This window comes from Lepus europaeus, chromosome 13, assembly GCF_033115175.1.
Source record: "Lepus europaeus isolate LE1 chromosome 13, mLepTim1.pri, whole genome shotgun sequence".
Classification (NCBI taxonomy): domain Eukaryota; kingdom Metazoa; phylum Chordata; class Mammalia; order Lagomorpha; family Leporidae; genus Lepus; species Lepus europaeus.
In genome coordinates this window covers 95,453,496-95,473,845 of record NC_084839.1, presented here as the reverse complement: position 1 = coordinate 95,473,845, position 20,350 = coordinate 95,453,496, and the positions used below count along the sequence as shown (strand labels likewise).

Genomic DNA, 20,350 nt, shown 5'->3' with positions numbered 1-20,350 from the left:
AAGATGTCTGTCCCTGTGCCTTACAGCACACAGTCATACGCCACAACATCTCAGTCAACAACAGATGGCATATACATGAGATTTATCACCTCATGACTTCAGCTTGGTTTGCGCAAGCACGCTCCGTGATGGTCACACAATAGCAAAACTGCCTAATGGTGCATCTCTCAGAATGTATCCCTGGCCTTAAGGGGCACTTGACTGTATTCTAGAAGTCAAATCCATGGTCTGATCCACTCAGCATCATCAGATGACCAGGAGCATACTGGGAGTGGAATAGGTTTCTGTAGGTTTTACATATTTCAGTCCTTTTCCATTACTTACTGACAGAGAAGGGCAAGACAGAGGGAATGAGACAGCAGGTGTGAGCTGGGAAACCTGTGTTTTCATTCTGCGTCTGTCTCCCACTACTTTCATAACCATAGGTCACCTGCCTCATTTCTGCAGGCCTTGGGTTCTTCATTTATAAAAAAGATGAGGTTGAAGCCTTGTAAAGTCTGTCCCAGCTCAACACACGGGCTGGCGAGCTTCTGATTGTCCAGGATGCAGAGAGAACAAATCCCTACAGATGTCTTGTTCTCGGGTTTTCCTGAGACAAAGAAAATATTTGCATTGTAAACAACGAACTCATGAATCTATTGAGGTATCCATTGATTTAGGGATCAGGCAAAACAGACACAGATGTCATCTCTCCAATTCACTATCTTTAATGTAGTTGAGCGATTTGGTTTCTCCAATATTTGCTTAACTTTCCTCGCCATTACTTCCCTGTCTCCATCTAGAAATGCTGCTTTTATGCCCAGTCTCTGTTTACTGCCGGGGTCATAAAGGAAAGCACCGTACAATTCCATTCATCTCAGTCCATGCTTCTCAGTCATTTTCACTTAGGACTGATATTCTGGTTTATTACAGAATTGGGACTAAAAGTTTTACTCAAACGAGAAGGGCAGCCAAGCCAGAAATACTTATTTTTCCTTAGCATGTAACTCGGTATAAACACGCAGTAGCCATACATGGCTTCACTTGAACTTTACATTTTGAAAAAGCCAGAACATCTTTTAGGATGTGTATTTTTTTCCTTTGAAATCAATGTAATAACCCTGCACCATTCAGAAATGAATTCCAGATACAGGTTTTTATCAAGCTCATCTGACATTTTAAATAATTTTAGACTGATGAATTCAGGGTTTCTGTGATAGAGATCATAAACATTTTCCTTTTTCCAAAAGCAATCTGGGGAGTGTATATTTGTACTGTAGTTAATGCTGTGTTAAGTCAGTGTAATATAGCTGCTGCAAACATTTGTAGAGCAAAGGAAAAAAAAAAACCTTTATTTAAGTCTTGCCAAGAGCAGAAATAAAATGAGTAAATGCACACTGGAGTGAGAGACAGCATCACACGCAGCACTGTTTTATTACTGTGGTGCAGTGGTATTAGCATTTCGCTTGAGCTCTGTGTCCTATCTGGAATGATCACTGATCATTTTATGTCTGAGTATGTAGCTTATGAGAGATGTTTGCTGAGTGAATCCATGTCAGATAAATGATTTCCTTTGTGCTGCAGAATTGTCATTGGCTCAGCATGGGAATCAGATGCAAGTTCTCCAAACGCAATACCACTTTCATATTTATATAACACCATGAGATAATAAATGAACATCTATTTTATTTAGCGATGGAATGTTCTTGGCTGACACAGTTATCATGATAACTTTATCAGTTAGTTCAGACTAAATGAGAGGATCACTCAAGGTAAGGCTAGATTGTATTGTCTTTTAAACCTGCCTCATTGGCCGGCGCCGGATTCTGTCCCAGTTGTTCCTCTTCCAGTCCAGCGCTCTGCTGTGTCCTGGGAAGACAGTGGAGGATGGCCCAAGTCCTTGGGCCCTGCACCCGCATGGGAGACCAGGAGGAAACACCTGGCTCCTGGCTTTGGATCGGGGCAGCGCGCCGGCTGTAGCGGCCATTTGGGGGATGAACCAACGGAAGGAAGACCTTTCTCTCTCTCTCTCTCTCTCTCTCTCTCTCTCTCTCTCTCTCTCTGTCTAACTCTGCCTTCTGCCTGTCCAAAAAAAAACCAAAACAAAACAAACAAAAAACCTGCCCCATTTAGCATAGTGCCTAGACATAGAATGAATGCTTAATTCACAAATCTATGTACACACCTGTACCACATGTGCACATGAATATTCACAGCGAGGGGCAGTAGTGCAGTTTGTACTTTGTGAGCTATTTACAGATTGTTAGAAAGAGCTCTCTGCTGGCCAGAAGTGGGTTCTGGCAGCAAAGAAAATAGGCTGGAGTAAGAGTCATCTTTGTTTACCATAGGCACTACAGCACAGTTCATCAGCTTTTATGATTCACAGTGTCACACTGGTGACGCTTTCTCCTCTGCTGTGCAGCCTTCCTGTGCCATCCTGGCTTGCTTTAGGTTCCGTGTCTGATGATGCAACCACACAGTGCTCTCACGTTTCTCTTTTCACAGTGCCTCCTGTCACTGACATTCCAAGAGGAGAAGGTTTCCAGAATTCCGTGTTGGCGCCTCCCAAGACACTGCCAAATGTGTGGTCCTCTCAAGCCAGCCAGTTCTGTGCAGTCAGTCAAAGCTGAGTGGGACATATTACTGTTTTCACTTTTCTTTCTTCCTTCTAGTTCCATAGACCACAAAATGAACTTCCAGAAGTCATACCTCCAAATTTCTACTCAATTGTGTATGGTTGAGTTTTATCCAAAACATATTTGTGAGGGAAGGTCTTTTGTGAACTTTGATAGGCATGCTTAACCCACTGACTGCTGGCTGTTACTAGATGTGACAAAAACCCTGGAATCATAATATTTTCAAAAGTTGCTATTAGTCTATTTCATGGAAGCCAGCATTTCCAAGGCTCTAGATATATATGTAGGAGCTGTCCATATATAGACTATGTAGCTCAATTATAACTATACATTTACATACATAGACAGGTATATATTTTCAAGCTACATACACAAGCATTCAAGGCATGTAACTTCAACTTAAGTTCAATCTAAGCTGTTTTTTCAGATTCCCATTCCATTTAGAATTAGGAAATTTTACTGCTGATTCAGCCAACCCTTTCAATCATATATATTTGTATGCGGGATTTAAGTTCCTTGTTTCTCCTTTAATTCCTGGGGACTTGGATAGTCTCATGATATCAGGGGAGTTGTCTGGGTCTTAGCTGGCATCCATGTAGATGTATGCTGTACCATCGGGCCTGGGCCTCCCCACGGTCTTTACAGTGTGTGCTGCCCTCTGCTTCTAACAGCTTCATGCCCATGCCTGCAGATCACCATTTAGGCCTGTGGGATCTTCCCTACTTTGTGGGCCACATGTGCTAATCTCCCATGCTACTGTAGGGATGGAAACCGTGGCTCCGACAGTCATCACAGTACCACGGTTCCAAGGGCTCGGGTGATTCCTGAAGTATCATGGTGTCCCAAGGTTCCAGGGACAGGATGGCTCCACCTGTTTTCAGCTCCTTCCACGTTCAGAGCTCACACTTACCTCCAGTTTCCTCTTCCTCTTGCAATCAACTCCTGTGAGTTTGAAGTTGGCATGGCATTGGGGATCCAAGCGAAGAGTGGCTCAGTAGGTGCTCTTACTGTTTTGTCCTTGCCCCCACCTTTGAAATGCAGCTTTAGAACTTAAAGAGTCTCCCATTCCTTCATGACGATTATCCGTTGCAGGTGGGAAGTCCTCTCTGCAACAGGGAAAGCCATAAGATAAAAGGGGATGTGATGGGAAAAAATCCAATAGCGAGTGTGCAATCTCCTGTGGGATTTGTAGACCTCACTTCTGTCTTTCCCATGTCACTAGACATTCAGTGTGCTCACTGTTGGCCACCTGGAACCCAGTACATGGTAGGTGGCCCAATGTCTGCAGACAGATGAATGAATAAAGCAACGGGTCATTGTGTAATGGGCAGTCAGTTCTGTTCTTGTGTGTGCACGCTCACATGTGTACAAAGAAAGCCTTATGTGCTGCTGTTCACATGGGAACAGTGACGCAGTGACTAGAAATCGGTGGAGTTTGTTGGAAATTGGAAGATATGATCAGAGCTAACTAGTCCTCACAGTTAGACATGACTTCATAATCTGGTAATTTCAAAAAATTGCTAACATTTCACTTAAAGGGCAGAGAAACAGAGAATAGGAGACACAGGGAGAAAAAGCACACACTCCCATCTGCCAGCTCACTCCCCAGGTGCCCACAACAGCCGGGGCTGCGCCAGGGCCACAGCTGAGAGATGGGTGCTCAATCCAGGTCTCTCACGTGGGTGGCAGGGACCCAACTAACTGAGACATTACTGCTGTCTCCCAGAGTCTACGTTAACAGGAAGCTGGAAATAAAATCAGAGCTGGGGATCGAACCTAAACACTCTGCTGTGAGATGCAGGCATCTTGAACAACAAGCTAAATGCCTGTGCCCTGGCACCTGTTTAATAACTTTGAAAACTGCAAACTTGCCAAGCATGCTGGGCAGAAGACACCTGACCCATGGCTAGGTTACCCTGAAGTCCACTGTGGGACTTCATTCTTGAGTTCACCCAGCATGCTCCTGTCCTGAGTGCCTCTCACCCTTTCTGTAGGGGCAACTCCGCAGATAGGGGAGAACATTTATTCAGGGCAATGTTGAAAGTCTCACACTGTGAAATTTCTTTGAAGTTTCACGTTTGATATTAAATATTCAAATTGACTTTATATTTGATTTCAAAATATGCATATGGCATCTTGGTATAAAAATTAATGCATTTCTCTCACCCTGAGTCTTCTATTAAAATCACCCTCCCAGGCACACATGGCTCGCTCATTCCATGATGTGTGTGGATAACACAGCCCATCATACAGAGCAAGTGTAAGGTCATTAATGACTTGGTATCTTCTTTAGTAAAATTTTTGAAGTTTCATCCTTCAAACAAAACTGTTGGCGTCTTACGTCTACAGCACTGCAGCACAGCCTTACAAAGAAAACAATTTGTGTCTTTATTTGCCCAGGAAAAATGTTCACCTGTCTGTATTTTTAAATTTTTTATTTTTTTAAAAATTAATTTTATGGCCGGCGCCGCGGCTCACTAGGCTAATCCTCCGCCTTGCGGCGCCGGCACACCGGGTTCTAGTCCCGGTCGGGGCACAGATCCTGTCCCGGTTGCCCCTCTTCCAGGCCAGCTCTCTGCTGTGGCCCGGGAGTGCAGTGGAGGATGGCCCAAGTGCTTGGGCCCTGCACCCCATGGGAGACCAGGAGAAGCACCTGGCTCCTGCCATCGGAACAGCGCGGTGCGCCGGCCGCAGCGCGCCTACCGCGGCGGCCATTGGAGGGTGAACCAACGGCAAAAGGAAGACCTTTCTCTCTGTCTCTCTCTCTCACTGTCCACTCTGCCTGTCAAAAATTAAAAAAAAAATAATTTTATTTTATTTGAAAGATAGACATACAGAGAGAGGTAGAGCCAGAGGAAGAGAGAGAGAGGTCAGAGAGGTCTTCCATCCACTGGTTCACTCCCCAAATGGCCATAAAGACCAGAGCTGCGCTGATCTGAAGCCAGGAGCCAGGAGCTCCCTTCGGGTCTCCCATGTGGGTGCAGGGACCCAAGGACTTGGGCCATCTTCTGCTTTCCCAGGCCATAGCAGAGAGCTGGATCAGAGGAGGAGCAGCCGGGACTCGAACTGGCGCCCATATGGGATGCCGGCACTGCAGGCTGGGGCTTTAACCCACACTACCCCACAGCACTGGCATCACCTGTCTATATTTTTCATTAGAATCTCTATGTGCACCAAGGTGATTTTTTTTTTATGTATACCAGGTCATCTTTGCATTGACAACTATTTTATGAGACAAAGAATTGATTAGAATTAGACATAATTATTAGAGCTAAACATTGCCTATTCCTCATATCATGGGAACTGAACGAATGAGTAGGGTGTCTACATTTAAAATGTTCTTACTGATGCATTTTTCCCTTGGCTCTGTGAACTCTGGGAGGTGAGGAGAGTGTACATCACCATTGTTCTCATTTTGACTGCTCCAGCAGCATCAGGCAGACACTGCAAGTGGACCTTGTAGGCATGCGAGCTGGACTCTTGTTTTCTCACCCATAAAATGGGCTTGAATGAACGGAGTTCCCAGGCCATTGGATTTGAGGGAGACTCAGACAGTAACTGCACGGCACCTCAGCTGTTGCCATGATAGACAGATGCAGGATAACATGTATGTATCACTGGGAAGGCCACGCGAAACTTGTGCTCTGGATATGAGGGAGAAATCCCATTGCCTGTTTTTCCTTTACTTATCCAAGTCTAGATCCCGGGCCAACCTGCTGGAGGGACATTTTGAGTCTATGGAAATTCACACTAAGATCCACATCTCAGTGGACTGGGGACTCCTTTCTCAGCAGAAAGGATTAGAGGTGGAGTGAGAAGCTGGGGAAGCACTCCTGGCACCTCCCCCAGCAGGGGCACAGGAGTTCTAGGAGGACTCCATTGTCTCCAGCAGTTAGGGATCAGATGGGATCAGTTAGGGGTCACACACAGCATAGCTGGTATTTTAGATACTTGCTATTAACAGGAATACCTACAGACTCAGACTCGTTATTGCATTTTGTCATTTAAAATCCGTCTTCCTGTTAACAACACCATGAGGTCAGGATTCCCTTCGCTTTACAGAAGATTCCCAAATTCACAGGGCTGGGAGGAACCACAGCCCGAACCCCTGTCCCACCGTGAGCTCAGGGCCTTCCACACTTTCACAAGCCATTAGAGTCTCACGTTATTCTTCTCTGGACTGATGATATCATTGGATGAGAGCTTCACCTCCATCCGGGGGCCAGTGTGAAATGCTAGATTTATGCTCTGTGTGATGATATTATTAGAAGTATGGTTCACCTGTGCAGCTCTGGAAACACATCTGTAAATATAAACACACTTAGTGATTTCTCTTGCTCGTTTTTACAGTTTCTTACAACTTTATTTTACAAATGTGTAAGTGTTGAAGGTTATTAAGTACTTTAAATGTGTGTTTAAATAGAGAAACTATTAATATAATAAGGGAACTTATGTTCCCAGATTTGATATATTCTTTTTTTATTTTATTTTTTATTTTTTGACAGGCAGAGTGGACAGTGAGAGAGAGAGAGAGACAGAAAGGAAGGTATTCCTTTTGCCGTTGGTTCACCCTCCAATGGCCACCGCGGCCGGCACGCTGCGGCTGGCACACCGTGCTGATCCGATGGCAGGAGCCAGGTGCTTCTCCTGGTCTCCCATGGGGTGCAGGGCCCAAGCACTTGGGCCATCCTCCACTGCACTTCCGGGCCACAGCAGAGAGCTGGCCTGGAAGAGGGGCAACCGGGACAGAATCCGGCGCCCCGACCAGGACTAGAACCCGGTGTGCCGGCGCCGCAAGGCAGAGGATTAGCCTATTGAGCCAAGGCGCCGGCCGATATATTCTTAATATTTTGTCTCATTTATTTCTGATCCTCTCTTTATTTATTGATTTTTTTAAAAAGATTTCATTTATCTATTTGAAAGTCAGAGTTACACAGAGAGAGAGAAGGAGAGGCAGAGAGAGGTCTTCCATCCGCTGGTTTGCTCCCCAATTGGCTGAAATGGCTAGAGCTGCACCCATCTGAAGCCAGGAGCCAGGAGCCTCCTACAGGTCTCCCACGTAGGTGCAGGGGCCCAAGGACTTGGGCCATCTTCCTCTGCTTTCCCAGGCACAGCAGAGAGCTGGATCGGAAGTGGAGCAGCCGGGTCTCGAACCTGCGCCTATATTGGATGCTGGCACTGCAGGCGGCGGCTTTACCTATGTGCCACCAGCGCCGGTCCCGATCTTCTCCTTATAAGGCAGGATGCGTTGTAGCAAGGAGGCAAGTGTGCTCCCTCCCATCCATCCATCTCTGTCTGCCCTCTCCTGAGGTGGTTTCTGGGTGACGTGGTATGTATTTTATGCTTTATATTTTACATAAATAGCCCAGTTCTGTAGATTTGCTTTTGCAGCATCTGTTTTCCCCCTGAGTCTTGCTGTTTGAGATTTATCCATGGCGATGGAGCTAAGACATTTAGCCTTTTAAAAATGTAGATCTTAGCACATAAAACTCTTTTTCCATTGAGAGAAACCAGTGCCACCTGGGGCCTTGGAAGTCTTATGAACCCTAGAATTCTTTCCTGGATTCTTGCGAGAGGCCTCCTTGTCTGGACTGAAGAGCTACAGGAATTTGAGCCTATAGTATCCTTTTTATTCATTCCTTTGTTGCATGAGCATTTAAATCTTCATTTCCTAGGAACTAAGTCAGCTCCCTGAGGGCAAAGCATCATGCTGTATATATCCAGCCTTACTTCAGTTTTAATAAGCATTTGTTGAATTCTAGAGGAATAAATTATAAGCTGATTAACACAGTGAATCCATTAGAAGATACTTATCAGGCATTCAGTGTACGGCAGGTTTATGTTTTTTTTTTTTAATTTTTTTTTTTTGACAGGCAGAGTGGACAGTGAGAGAGAGATAGAGAGAAAGGTCTTCCTTTTTACCGTTGGTTCACCCTCCAATGGCCGCCGCGGTAGGCACGCTGCTGCCTGCGCACCGTGCTGAACCGATGGCAGGAGCCAGGTGCTTCTCCTGGTCTCCCATGGGGTGCAGGGCCCAAGGACTTGGGCCATCCTCCACTGCACTCCCTGGCCACAGCAGAGAGCTGGCCTGGAAGAGGGGCAACCGGGACAGGATCTGTGCCCCGACCGGGACTAGAACCCGGTGTGCCGGCGCCGCTGGGCGGAGGATTAGCCTAGTGAGCCGCGGCGCCGGCCAGGTTTATGTTTTTTGATAGAAACAGCCAAGAGAGGAGTATACTTAGGCACTGTTTCTTTGGTGGCTATTAGCTGGAATCAGGCAGTAGTGTTGATCTAAACTGGCACCTGTCAATGTAGCGTCCCTTAAAAGAGGAATACCATTAAGCATGTGCACAGGGGACCAGTCTTCCCATAGAGAAATCTATGCTGATTAGTCCACTTTCTCCATTTTTACAGATTTTCAAAACCTAGATGGAAAGATAATAGTAATTGAGCTCCCACTTTGGGCCGGGCACTGTGCTAAGCATGGCTCCTTAGTTATCTGTCTTAAGCATTGCTGTGACTCAGTGTTTGATGAAGAAATGGATACACCAGGAATTCAGAATCTAAGCAAGCACAGCTGCCTGACCACAGGGCTTTCTGGTCAACCATGCATCGCCTTTACTCCACATAACAGGCAGTGTCATGTCTGCACATTCAATGTCTATGCCAGGGATGCTGGCCGGTCAGTGCGATGCCAGCACTCCCTTGCCATGGCACGCTGCCCCTGCCAGCTCACTGTGATGCCCTTGACCCCTAGGATGGTGAGCAGCCTACAGTGTTTCTCCTGAGAGATGGTGGCCGCTGCTGTTATAGAAGCCTTCTTGCATGGGCCACCTGCCAGCCACCTGCACTTTCAGCCCCAAGCCCACTTAACATTTTTGGCATCCAGGTGAACCTGTCCAGCTCTGCAGCCTTCCATATTCTTGACTAGTGGACATCAGTACTGATGCAAATTTATAGCTGCAGTCATGAGCCTGGGCACATTATTGATATCAAGTGTAAATATTTGAATGCTAATTATTGTAAAACAAACAGGCCCGGGTGGTGTCCAAAGCAGGAAGCCAGCAGACCTTGGCTGGTAGGCAGCTTGTGTTGCCCCCGCACAACCAATGATAGACGTCTGGAATCGCTGCCACCAACTGAAAGCTGCCCAGAGCGGCTCACATATGTGAGTCTTTGCCTTGCAAACCATTTCCCATCTGCCCTGCCTCTCGAGCAAAAATCCCGTACTGCTGGAATCATCTGAGACCGAAGGGCGAGGCATCCGCTTGTGAGAGCGGCACACACTTATCCGGCCTGGGCAGGACATCTGTCCACCATTCATAGTCTCCTCGCAGGCACCCTTGGCTCAGGCATGCCCTGGCTTGAACTAATCTGCCATACAGATGCCTCCTTCCATGTCCAACACTAGACGCCCTCCCGCCTCCAGGATCACTTTAATCCCTGTTCCTCCTCTACTGTGTATTAGGCAGTCCTGGGTTTGTACCACAAAGCAGTCAGAATTGTTTTGCCTTCCTGCCTAGAGGGCACACACCTTGCCGTCCAAGGCCCTCACACCTGTAGCCTTTCGGAAAATGCTAATGAGTTGGCAGCACATTCTGACGATGCAGAAATCAGCCAGGGAATTGTCTCAAGGCCAAGCTCTCAAAAGATGCCAGGCAAGTGAGGTTGCGTTCTGAGGTCTACCTGGGGAACAGAAACAGGGACGTTGTGGGAAATGAGATGGGAGGGGATCACGTGGTCCGGTTAATTTAGAGTGTCGGCCTAAAATTGGGTCAAAGAAAAAAGATCTCACTAAGATTTTAACGGTGCTTGAGTAGCACCCAGCAATTTTTTTCTAGCTTCATGATACAGAGAAAAAAAGACAGGGGCTTTGGGAGGGCACATTTGAAGGGAACCACTTGCAGCCCCGGTGTTGCTAAAATCCAGATGAGGAGACTGCTGGCTGAGGTGTTTGCTGTAGACTGAACTGACATAGGAATTAAAATGGTATGTGTGAGGTGCTCTGCACACTGCCTGGTGCACAGTAGGTGCTTTGTGAACAGTAGGCCTGAACCCCCTGCTGCTGGCTGGCCCCTCCAGCACCCTGACTCCTGCTGGGACTGCTGTTGGTAAAGGAAGCCTAATCTAGAACAACCTAACAACCAAGTCCCTGCTTGTAAGGTGAGCAAGGCATCGCCTTGATCCCAAACCATCCCCAAGGCCCTGTTAGGGCAAATCTATTGTAGTGCTTTCTCCCACTTATTTTATTACTATTACTGTTTCGATAAAGATTTATTTATTTGAAAGGCAGAGTGACTGAGAGAGCGAGAGAGAGCTTGAATCAGCTGGTTCACTCCTCAAATGGGCTGCAGCAACAGCTGGGGCTGGGCCAGGTCAAAATCTAGAGGCAGGAACTCGATTCAGGTCTTCCACATGGGTAGCAGGAACCAAAATCTTTGGGCCATCATCTGCTGCCTTCTAGACACTAGCAGGAAGCTAGATCAGAAATGGAGGCAGGACTCCATTCTAAGCACCCAGAATCAGGTTGTAAGTGTCCCAAGTAGGAGTCTAATCCACAGGTTAGGCTACAATGTCCTATCCCTGACCTATGTTATAAACGCCAGTCATTCATTTTGTTAATTTCATTTGTACAGATTGGGACTCTCAGTCCCACTATAGCTGCTGGAAAGACAAGAGTAAGATGTGCTTGTTCCCCTCCAGAGCTTACAACCTTCCCCAAGGTTGGTTGCTCTGTACCTGAATGTGAAAGGAAACCCAAGCTGTGGTGCACGTGTTTAAAACTTATGTCTTTGGGGCCCACATGGTGGCACAGTGGGTAAAGCCACCACCTTCAACACCGGCATCCCATATGTGTGCCTGTTCCTGTCCCACCTGCCCCACTTCCCATCCAGCTCCCTGCTAATGACCTGGGAAAAGCAGCGAAAGACAGCTCAAGTGTTTGGGTCCTTGCCACCCAAACGGGAGACCTAGATGAAGTTCCTGGCTCCTGGTTTGGCCTGGTACAGCCCTGGTCTTTGCAAGTACTTGGGGAGTGAACCAGCAGATAGAAGACCCCAGCCCCTTGCTCCTCATTCTGTAAATCTTTCAAATATACAAATACATCTTTAACAAAACAAAACTTATGGCTTTGCAAAGTGAGGTCATTTGGGTCTGCCAGCCGTAGCGCTGCTCTTCCTAGCACATGGGACTGCTTCATCCATCCTGTAAACACACAGCTCCCCATCGCAAGGAGCAGGTGCAGCAGTGGGGCCGCCATTCCTAAAACAATGACTTTGCAATGCTGCCTGGATCTCACTCCTTAGAAATGGGAGGAGGTGCTTTCCTGCCACCAGAATGCTTCGCTGTGCTCCTTGAACTTTCTGTTCTTCTGGACATTAGCTTAAAAATCATCGTCTGGGACTAGAGAGAGAATGAATCAGGGCATGGGCTCTTAGCATTCTGCACTTAGCACTCTGGGGAGATTCTTATAGAGAAAAGAAAACAGAAAGGGCCCTGTACATGGGGTGCACAGGGTTGTGCAGACGGAAAGTTTCCAGCTGGAGAAGGCACCTTGCAGTCTCCTGCAGGCTCAGTGATTTCTCAGACACGTGACAGTGACACGAGCTAATTTTAGAACATGATTCTTGAAAGAAAATGACTCCTGAAAGCTATGCGGATACACGCGTGTGTCTCACAAGAGCTCACACTGAATCTTCTTTATTATTTCAATGTTAAAATAAACACTTGGATTTAAGTTTAGTTCAGACAACTGCAAGACACAAAAAAAGAACCCTGGTGCTTCTCAAAAGCCTAGAAAACCTGGCCAGCTGGAGGGTGTAGCAGATCCATCAATCAAAGAGCATAGCAAAAAAAACCAAAACAAAGCAAAACAAAACTCTGCATTTAAGGAAACTGGTGATAAAAGCCTGTCCCCCCCAGGGCTTGGGAGGGACATCATTAAAATGGCAAGGCCTAGAATTAACCTCTCTTTGCCCTTGGACAAGAGAAGTTAGCAGCCTGAACTGCAGGCTTCGTGGTAGCCTTCCTCTGTGGCACTGTTTGCATTTCCTAATTTCATCTGACAACCTGTGATAAATTGGGCCTTTTGGAAAACGTGATTTCTTTCAAAACCATTTGAGGGAGAATTTAAACAGTCTTTTGTACTAGCCTGAATATCCATGGGGGATTTCAACTTGCTTCTTTGTTTGGGAATTAGTATCTAAGAGAAGAGCAACAGCCTTCATGATACGCAATTGTAGACAGATCCAGTTTCCAGCAGTGGGGCCCTCTGAGTTTTCCTGCAAAAGTAGGAGTTTCCTGGCATCTTGGCAAGAAAGGAAACAGCAGTGGGAGAACCATGGGAGTGGAGAGAAGTAGTGCAAACGGGCAGAGGGCACTCACTGCTAGGATCGCCAAGGAGAGGAGGAGAAGAGGCCATGTGGGGAACCGGCAAGAACCCAACAGCAGCAGCGCCCCAGCCATCCTGGGCAGAACACATGTGAAGGTCTGATTAGGGAGCACTTTGCCATGGGCGCCCGGGGACGCACAATTTGCCTGATGGGCCTCTTATGGTTCCTTGATGTCATTCAGATCAGAGCAGCTAATGAGGGGTTACTGCAGAGGGGATCCCAGCTGACTTTGGTTAAGCTCTGTCATCATAATGTTTCAGACGCACTCCATTAGAGAGAAAAGTGCGCTTCCCATCGCCTGGCCTGCCTGCCTTTCAGTTAGGCAGCCTTGCCGTTCCAAGGAAAAGGACGACTCTCGGCTTCAATCTTGATGACATCCCCACCTCCACCGTACCCTGGACTTGCTACAAGCGCACTGATGAGTGAGCCCCATGCTGTGCAGAGCCATTTCCGTGGCGTTGTCTAGCAGAGAGCTTGCTGTTTGTCTTTGAGATTTCATCACTTTGGAGAATGCTCGCTTAATTGGCCAGGGAAGGTGTGCAGCAAAGGCTTCTGAGGATCAAAAGTCAAAGCCAAATCCTGAGTCCAGGCAGCAAACCCACTTCTTTCTATTATTACGATGCATTCTGAGCCATGCAATTCTCCTTAGTGAAAAAACATCTTTCTTTGCACTGGGATGCTTATTCCTTTCACAGGTGCCCAGAGGGGTTCGTGAACTCTGCCTCGTTCTACTTCCGAGGGCGCCTTGTCCTCACCTCCTCTGTCCCAGTGTCCTCACCTCCTCTGTCCTGCTAGGCTCTTCTTTGCCTTTCTGTGTGTCCCCCGATGTCCTTTATTCCCCTTCCTTCCATGTCTGGCGTCTCACATACAAGCAGGGCTTCCATTCCCCTCCACAGGGACCTAGGTCTTTGCACCTGATGCAGTCCATGCCTGATCATCTGAATCCTGCACGAAACCAAGCAGGTTCACTTTCTCAGCCGGTAGCACTCGTCTGGATGCCACTGAACTTGGGCGAAGTTATGTAACTGATGCTGGAGGCGCTGGCCCAGGCCAGGCGTTTTTCACTTCTTCCCAACAGCTCACTGCTTCCCAGCATGTGTCACCTTCCCCCACTCTGCACAGCCTGCCCCTTTGCCTCCGTGTTTTAAAAACCATTCTCAGCAAATGCTGAAATTAGCAACCTCTGTTTCCCATTCTTTGGTCGCCCACCAGAGCTGCTGTGCAGTGCTGGGGAAAGAGGCAGAAAAACTGAGTCTACAAGGCCTCTATCTAGCCCTGGTGTGAGAAAATAGACTCAGGCACCAGGCATAGAGCTGCTAAAACTCTTGGAATTTTTGGGTAATAGGTCTGTCTTTCTTGTGCTAATGCGTTCACTGCGGGAGGCTCCTGTGGGTTTGGGGAGGGGGGTTGGTTACCTGAAAACCCAACCAGGTGTCACTGGGTTGGAAGTTTGGACTTGCCTGACCTCCAAGGAAACTAGGGCACCTGGAGGTTGAATTCCATCACTTGGCCCAAGATTGAATCAATCCACGAAAGCTCTACACGCAGGCTCAGGGAGTTTCTGTTCACAGGGCATTTTTGTCAAGAGGGAGCCCCACCGGATTCCACTGGGAGGAGGTATCTGCTGGTATGTTTGCTCCAGATCCCACTCCGTGTGTATCCTTTCCAACAAAAGTATAACCACACTTTCCTCACTTCTGCTAGTCACTCAGCAAATTATCAAACCTGAAGGGTGTCACAGGAACGCCCCCTACTTTGGTGGCTGAACTGTCAGAAGTGTGGTGGCCTGGGGACCCTACCCTCAGCTGTCATCTGAAATCAGGGCAGTGTCTTGGGGAAGACTGAACCCTTGACACAGGGGGTCTGCGCTGACTCCAGGTACTGAGTGTCAGTGCAGTGTGCCTAGTTCAGACATGAACTGACTTAGTAAGCCCTGTAGAAGATACTGCTCAGAGAGTCTGCAGACTGTGCCTGTCCACAAACTGCTCATTACCAGCTCCCAAACAGAGATGCTCAGAACTTGAACTTCAGCATTTAGAAACCTGGACAGCAACCGGAAATGGTCACAACAATTAGGTACGGAAATGTAAAAATATCAGACAGTGGCAATTTGAGGGAAAATGACCCCTCATCACAGATAGTTTGAGGAGCCTAATTTAGAGACTGTAAGCTCAGTTGGTGTGAGCAGATGGAATCAGAATTCACTGGTAGAAGTGGGCCTAAAATCAGCCCTAGAACTGAGCAGATGGCTTGAACGTAAATGTCTGAAGCTTGCTCTCTCTGTGGTTTGGGGCAAGTTACTAAACGCCTGTTTGGGCTGCAGTGTCTTCATCCATAAAACAGATACAGCAGTACTTCCTACCTAGATGCTGGATAAATCAAAAGCAGATATAATCCAGGACAAGTGTTAAGCGCAGGGTGTGGCACGTTAACTGCCGGTGTCATTTCCCTCTGTGTTCCTTCCTTGGCATCAGGGATTCTGGCTTAGCTGCAAAAGCAGAGGGCATTATTTAGGGGCAAGGTCAAAGTCAGCAGGCACCCTGGCATCGCGTTCTCCAGCAGCCACAGTCGCTCAGGCTTGCCTCGTTCAGCACCACCAGTGGACCCCTGGTGATGTCTGGGCAGGCTCCCAGGTCTGGCGGAAGACTGACAATCTGCTACGGTTGTCACCCCTGAAAAAGGCACAGAGCTGCTGCTACTGTAGGATGTACAGGAGCCTGCCTGCAGCCTTGGGTGGTCCGACAGGAGGGGAGAGAGGGCAAATCAGCCCAGTTCTCCTGCTTTCGTTCCTTAAACTCGGGCACGATGGGGCCCCCTTAGGGTGGGCAGGCAGATCGGCTTTGCCTCACCTGGGGGCGGTGTGGCTAATACAGAGGCACCAGTTGAGATGGGGAGGTCGGGGCTTCCCTCCCGATTCAGGACTCTGCTTTCTGATGCCCCCACTCCCAGGCACCACTCAGCGAGGCCACCAACAGCGGAGTCGGTCCCGCGGGTGCCCCACTCCGGGTAACCTTAGCTCCCCGCTGTCTTTTCAGGTTGCTCCCGCCTGCCTCCCACGACTTCAAGGTCCGAGGTGCTGACCCCAGCGCTCTGCCATGAAACCACGCCTGAAGCAATGGAGACAGCGGATGCTCCTCGGGATCTTCGCTTGGGGGCTCCTCTTTTCGGTGGTCTTCATCTACTTTACCGACAGCAACCCCGCTGAGCCGGTACCCAGCTCCTTCTCCTTCCTGGAGACGCAAGGGCTCCTACCGGTCCAGGGCAAGCAGCGGGCCATCATGGGCGCCCTGCACGAGCCCTCCTCGCCCGGGGGCGCGGACGCCAGCAGGGCGCTGCCGGGGGCGCAGGTGGCCGGTGCCTTCCGCTCGGGACCCGGCGACCCGCAGCAATGGGCGCAGGTGCCAGCCAGGTTTGAAGACGAAGACGAGTTTTTTGCATCCCAGGTCGGGAGAAAGTCCCAAAGTGCTTTCTACCCGGAGGACTACGACTCCTTGTTTGCGGCGGCTCGGCCAGGGTGGCCCAGCCACACCCAGGGGACCCTGGGGCTCCCCTCCCCGGGGGCGCCGGGCCAAAGTCCGCGTCGTGAGAAAAGGCGGCACAGGCGACAACGCCGGAGCCGCGCACCTCTGGAAGAAGGCGAGGACGGGGACCGGCTGGCCGCCTCCATGTCCAGGGCCTTCCTGTACCGGCTCTGGAAGGGGAACGTCTCCTCCAAAATGCTGAACCCGCGCCTGCAGAAGGCCATGCGGGACTACCTGGCGGCCAACAAGCACGGGGTGCGCTTCCGGGGCCCGCGGGCGGCGCGCCGGAGCCGGGCCCAGCTGCTGTGCGAGCTGCGTAGACGCGCGCAGGTGCGGACGCTGGACGGCACCGAGGCGCCTTTCGCGGCGCTGGGCTGGCGGCGCCTGGTGCCCACCGTGCCCCTTAGCCAGCTGCACCCGCGCGGCCTGCGCACCTGCGCCGTCGTCATGTCTGCCGGTGCCATCCTCAACTCCTCCCTGGGGGAGGAAATAGGTGGGTCCTCCTGTGATGCGGGAAGCTGGCCAGGTGCCGCTGGCCTTAGCTGGGGAGTCGGTCTGGGACCCCAGCGGAGGTCTCAGAGTGACCCTGGAGCAGGACCCCTGTTCTTAGAGCTGGTGCTTTGCGGCGCACGCTAGCGCCTGGCATCTTTCTTTACTGCCCCCATTGGAGCCCTGGTCTCCATCGCAGGCTCCGAGCCTGGCGCCCCTCAAAGCCTGGTGAACCCAGGTGGTGGGAACATGGGGGAGAAACTCCAAGAGGAAGAAGGAGAGCAGAAGACCCCCCCCACCCAAGTACTGTTAGCTCCAGAGACGAGGCCACATGAACATTAGTTTGGTTAGGTCCCGTGTCTAAATCGTGGTCCAGGGGCTCCCAAGAGAGCCGGAGGGCTGTTGAGAACATGCTTTACAATGGCCAAGTAAGCACTTTCCTCTGCAGTGTTGATCCAAACCTATCCTGTGGGTCTCTGCCCCGGGCGCCCAGTGGAGGCCTTCTCCAACATGGGGGATAACTCTGTGGGATCTGGGTTTCTGTCTTCCAAGTTTCTACACTCAGGACTGTCCACCGAAACAGAACAGTAGGATAGAGGGATAGAGGGATAGAGGGAGAGGGAGAGGGAGAGGGAGAGGGAGAGAGAGAGAGAGAGAGAGAGAGAGAGGTTTATTTTAAGGATTTGTCTCAGCGGGTGTCTTCGGGGCAGGCCAACAGGTGGGGGAACTCAGGCTGTATTGCATTCTGCAGGTTGAACTCCTTCCAACGTCTGCTTGTTCTTAAGTGCTAGCAAGAGGCCCACTGACACAGGTGACCGTAATCAGAGTCTGCAGATTTCAGTTCATCATGCTTAACAAATGCCTTCCTGGCAACAGCTAGACAGGCATTTGACCAACTGTGCACCATAGCCTGGACAACTTAGCACAAGTATCGCGGATTCCCAGTGTCCCCTGGCTGAAGGAAGCAAGTTAGGGTTAAGTGTATTCCCTTCCCAGAGCCCAGGCTCTGCATGGAAGGGCTGGCATTGGTTCTCCGTGGAATTCTACAGCCTCACAGGGTCACACTCGTATCCCTGCCTTTCCCAGCCCCTCCCTCGCCAGAGATACACAGCCTCCCATCTTCCTGTAGCCGCTCTCTGCCTCCGCGGTTTTTTTTTTTTTTTTTTTTTTTTTTTTTGGCTTGGCTTGTGCTCCTGAGACTTCTCTGGATGCTCAGGCTAATTCCATTCCTCACCAGTGAGCAAGCAACTTGGCCCTTTCTGCTCATTCATTCACTTAACAAACTTGTGTTTAGCCCCTACTATGCTCCCGGTTCTGGGTAGGTGCAGGAAAACGAACGGGAATCCCACACAGCCTCGGCCCCAAGTCCAGATGTAAAACAGTCGCGTTTAATATCTCCTCACGGGAGATGGCATTAGGTCATAACTGGTCTGCAGGTGACGTGCAGGGTGTAGCGTCTCCTTACAAAGGCAAACTTGCTGTCTCCTGGCTTCCTTTTAAACAGACCCCTTCATTGTTCTGTATCCTGGAAGACTGGCTGCAGAATGGTGAGATACTCAATAGGCAGACTCCGAAACCCACCCTCAGCTCACACGTTCTTGGGCCGTGAGGCTAGATGAGACTTTAAAAAAAAAAAAAAAAAAACAAGCAAGAGAAGAAGTCTGGGATTGAGGTCTAGGTTCCTGCGTCCCTGGGCTGACTTTACAGCAGGCTCCTGTGTCACGTAAGTTTGTAGCTGGAGCCAGTGCAGAGCAGCTTGCGATTTGTTAAGAAAGAGCCCTGGTTTAGCGGTCCCCGGGGTGATATAACCCCGCGGTTCCTTCTCATTTCTGAGGACCAATGTTAATAACGGAGAGGAGGAATTTAAGTATTACGCTTTAAACAGGCAGTAACTTGCTTCTGGTTTTGTTTTCTTTTAAACACCCCTGCATCGTAAATGAAGACTATTTGGATTGCTCTCCCATGCCAGCGAGAATTCCCTAGCTCTTTACTCCTGCATAAATATCCCTGGCCAGAGACTTGTCAGCTCCATTCAGCATTTGTAAGAGAGCATGAAAGACACTGGGAAGCCCCATGTTTTGGGCGAACATGAAATACCAGTTATATCTTGGCTAGATGCTAGTGTTCATATTTAATTTATGTTGCATGCACTTCAGGCAGCTTCGTGATAAAATCACAGTGGAAGAACACGCCTGGACATTAAAATCCTCTTTATTTTGCCTAGGTTCCTTGGATTGAGATTGTCTCCCTACCATTTAAGAACACCTAACGGTGACATAACTGGGTTTGTGAAAGCAATCAGTCTGGGTTTTGTGAGCTGGCATATCAGAGCACCTGCCCTGTCTCCTCCTGCCTACCTGGGTGTATGCTCAGACCCACATGGTGGTTCACAGCTCTCACAGGAAGATCGAGTTCATATAGCAGATCTCCTCGGGGCATACTGTAGCTAAGTACACATTCCCTGAATATCGACTTGGGAAGTGGCTAAGTGAAGATCAAAGACTTAGCAAAGGTCATGACCTTATGAAAAATTGAGGGCAGAGCTAGAAAGTGCCTGAGGCCACCTGTGCAGCCACTCCACAGCTCTGCCCAGAGGCCCCCTGCAGGCTGATGGCCCAAGTACTGGACAGCTAACTCCCTGAGAACCACTTAGCCTTGGGCACGTTTGGGCTGCCCTTTAGCGCCCCCTGGTGTCTGCTTCATTGACAGTGCAGCCCTGTCATCCCATCTGTTAAGACTGATTCATCCAATGTCATTGTTTTTGGTCAGAGAAGTGTGGCAATTGTAATCCCTGCCACTTTAAATATACAATGGAAAAGCAAACCGAACTGCTTTGGAAACATAGAGCATCCTTTTATGGTGTCACAACAATATCTGTTGTCGCCCATACACATCAGCAATTATAATTGGCTGTGAGATCACTGCTGGCTCTCCTGTGGGTGCACACTGCAGAGAGCGGTCTGCCCTAACCAGCAGTGATAGCCTTGATGGGGAGGATCATGATCTGTGTCCTTGGCACTCATGTTCTGGCAAGTGGGGTTGGTAGTGGAACACAGGGGAGGAGGACAAAGAGAGAGCAGGGTGCACAGTTCTGGCCAGAGAGAGCTTGGGATTCTGCGTATCCTGTTATCTCAAAAATACACACAAGAAGCCCTTTCATATAGTCGTTTGACAAGCATTGGTTATGAACAACTTGCCAGCAGATCCGGTGCTAGACACAAAGATGAAAAATGCAGACCCAGCCCGGATAGCTCACACACTCCAGTGGAGACGACAGACAGTCCAATGTCCTGGGGTTGGGAGAAGGATGGGGGGAGGTGCAGGCAGATGGGGT

At 49.2% G+C, this 20,350-nt stretch overlaps 1 protein-coding gene across 1 annotated transcript in view; it reads left to right on the top strand.

Annotated features, from left to right (window-relative positions):
• The first annotated feature begins 16,101 nt into the window (after nt 1-16,101).
• ST6GAL2 (ST6 beta-galactoside alpha-2,6-sialyltransferase 2) overlaps nt 16,102-20,350 on the top strand; it is a 28,809-nt gene continuing 24,560 nt past the window's right edge. The window contains exon 1 of the mRNA XM_062208805.1: nt 16,102-17,020. Within this exon, the coding sequence (XP_062064789.1) occupies nt 16,102-17,020 (919 nt within the window). The remainder of the gene's footprint in view (nt 17,021-20,350) is intronic.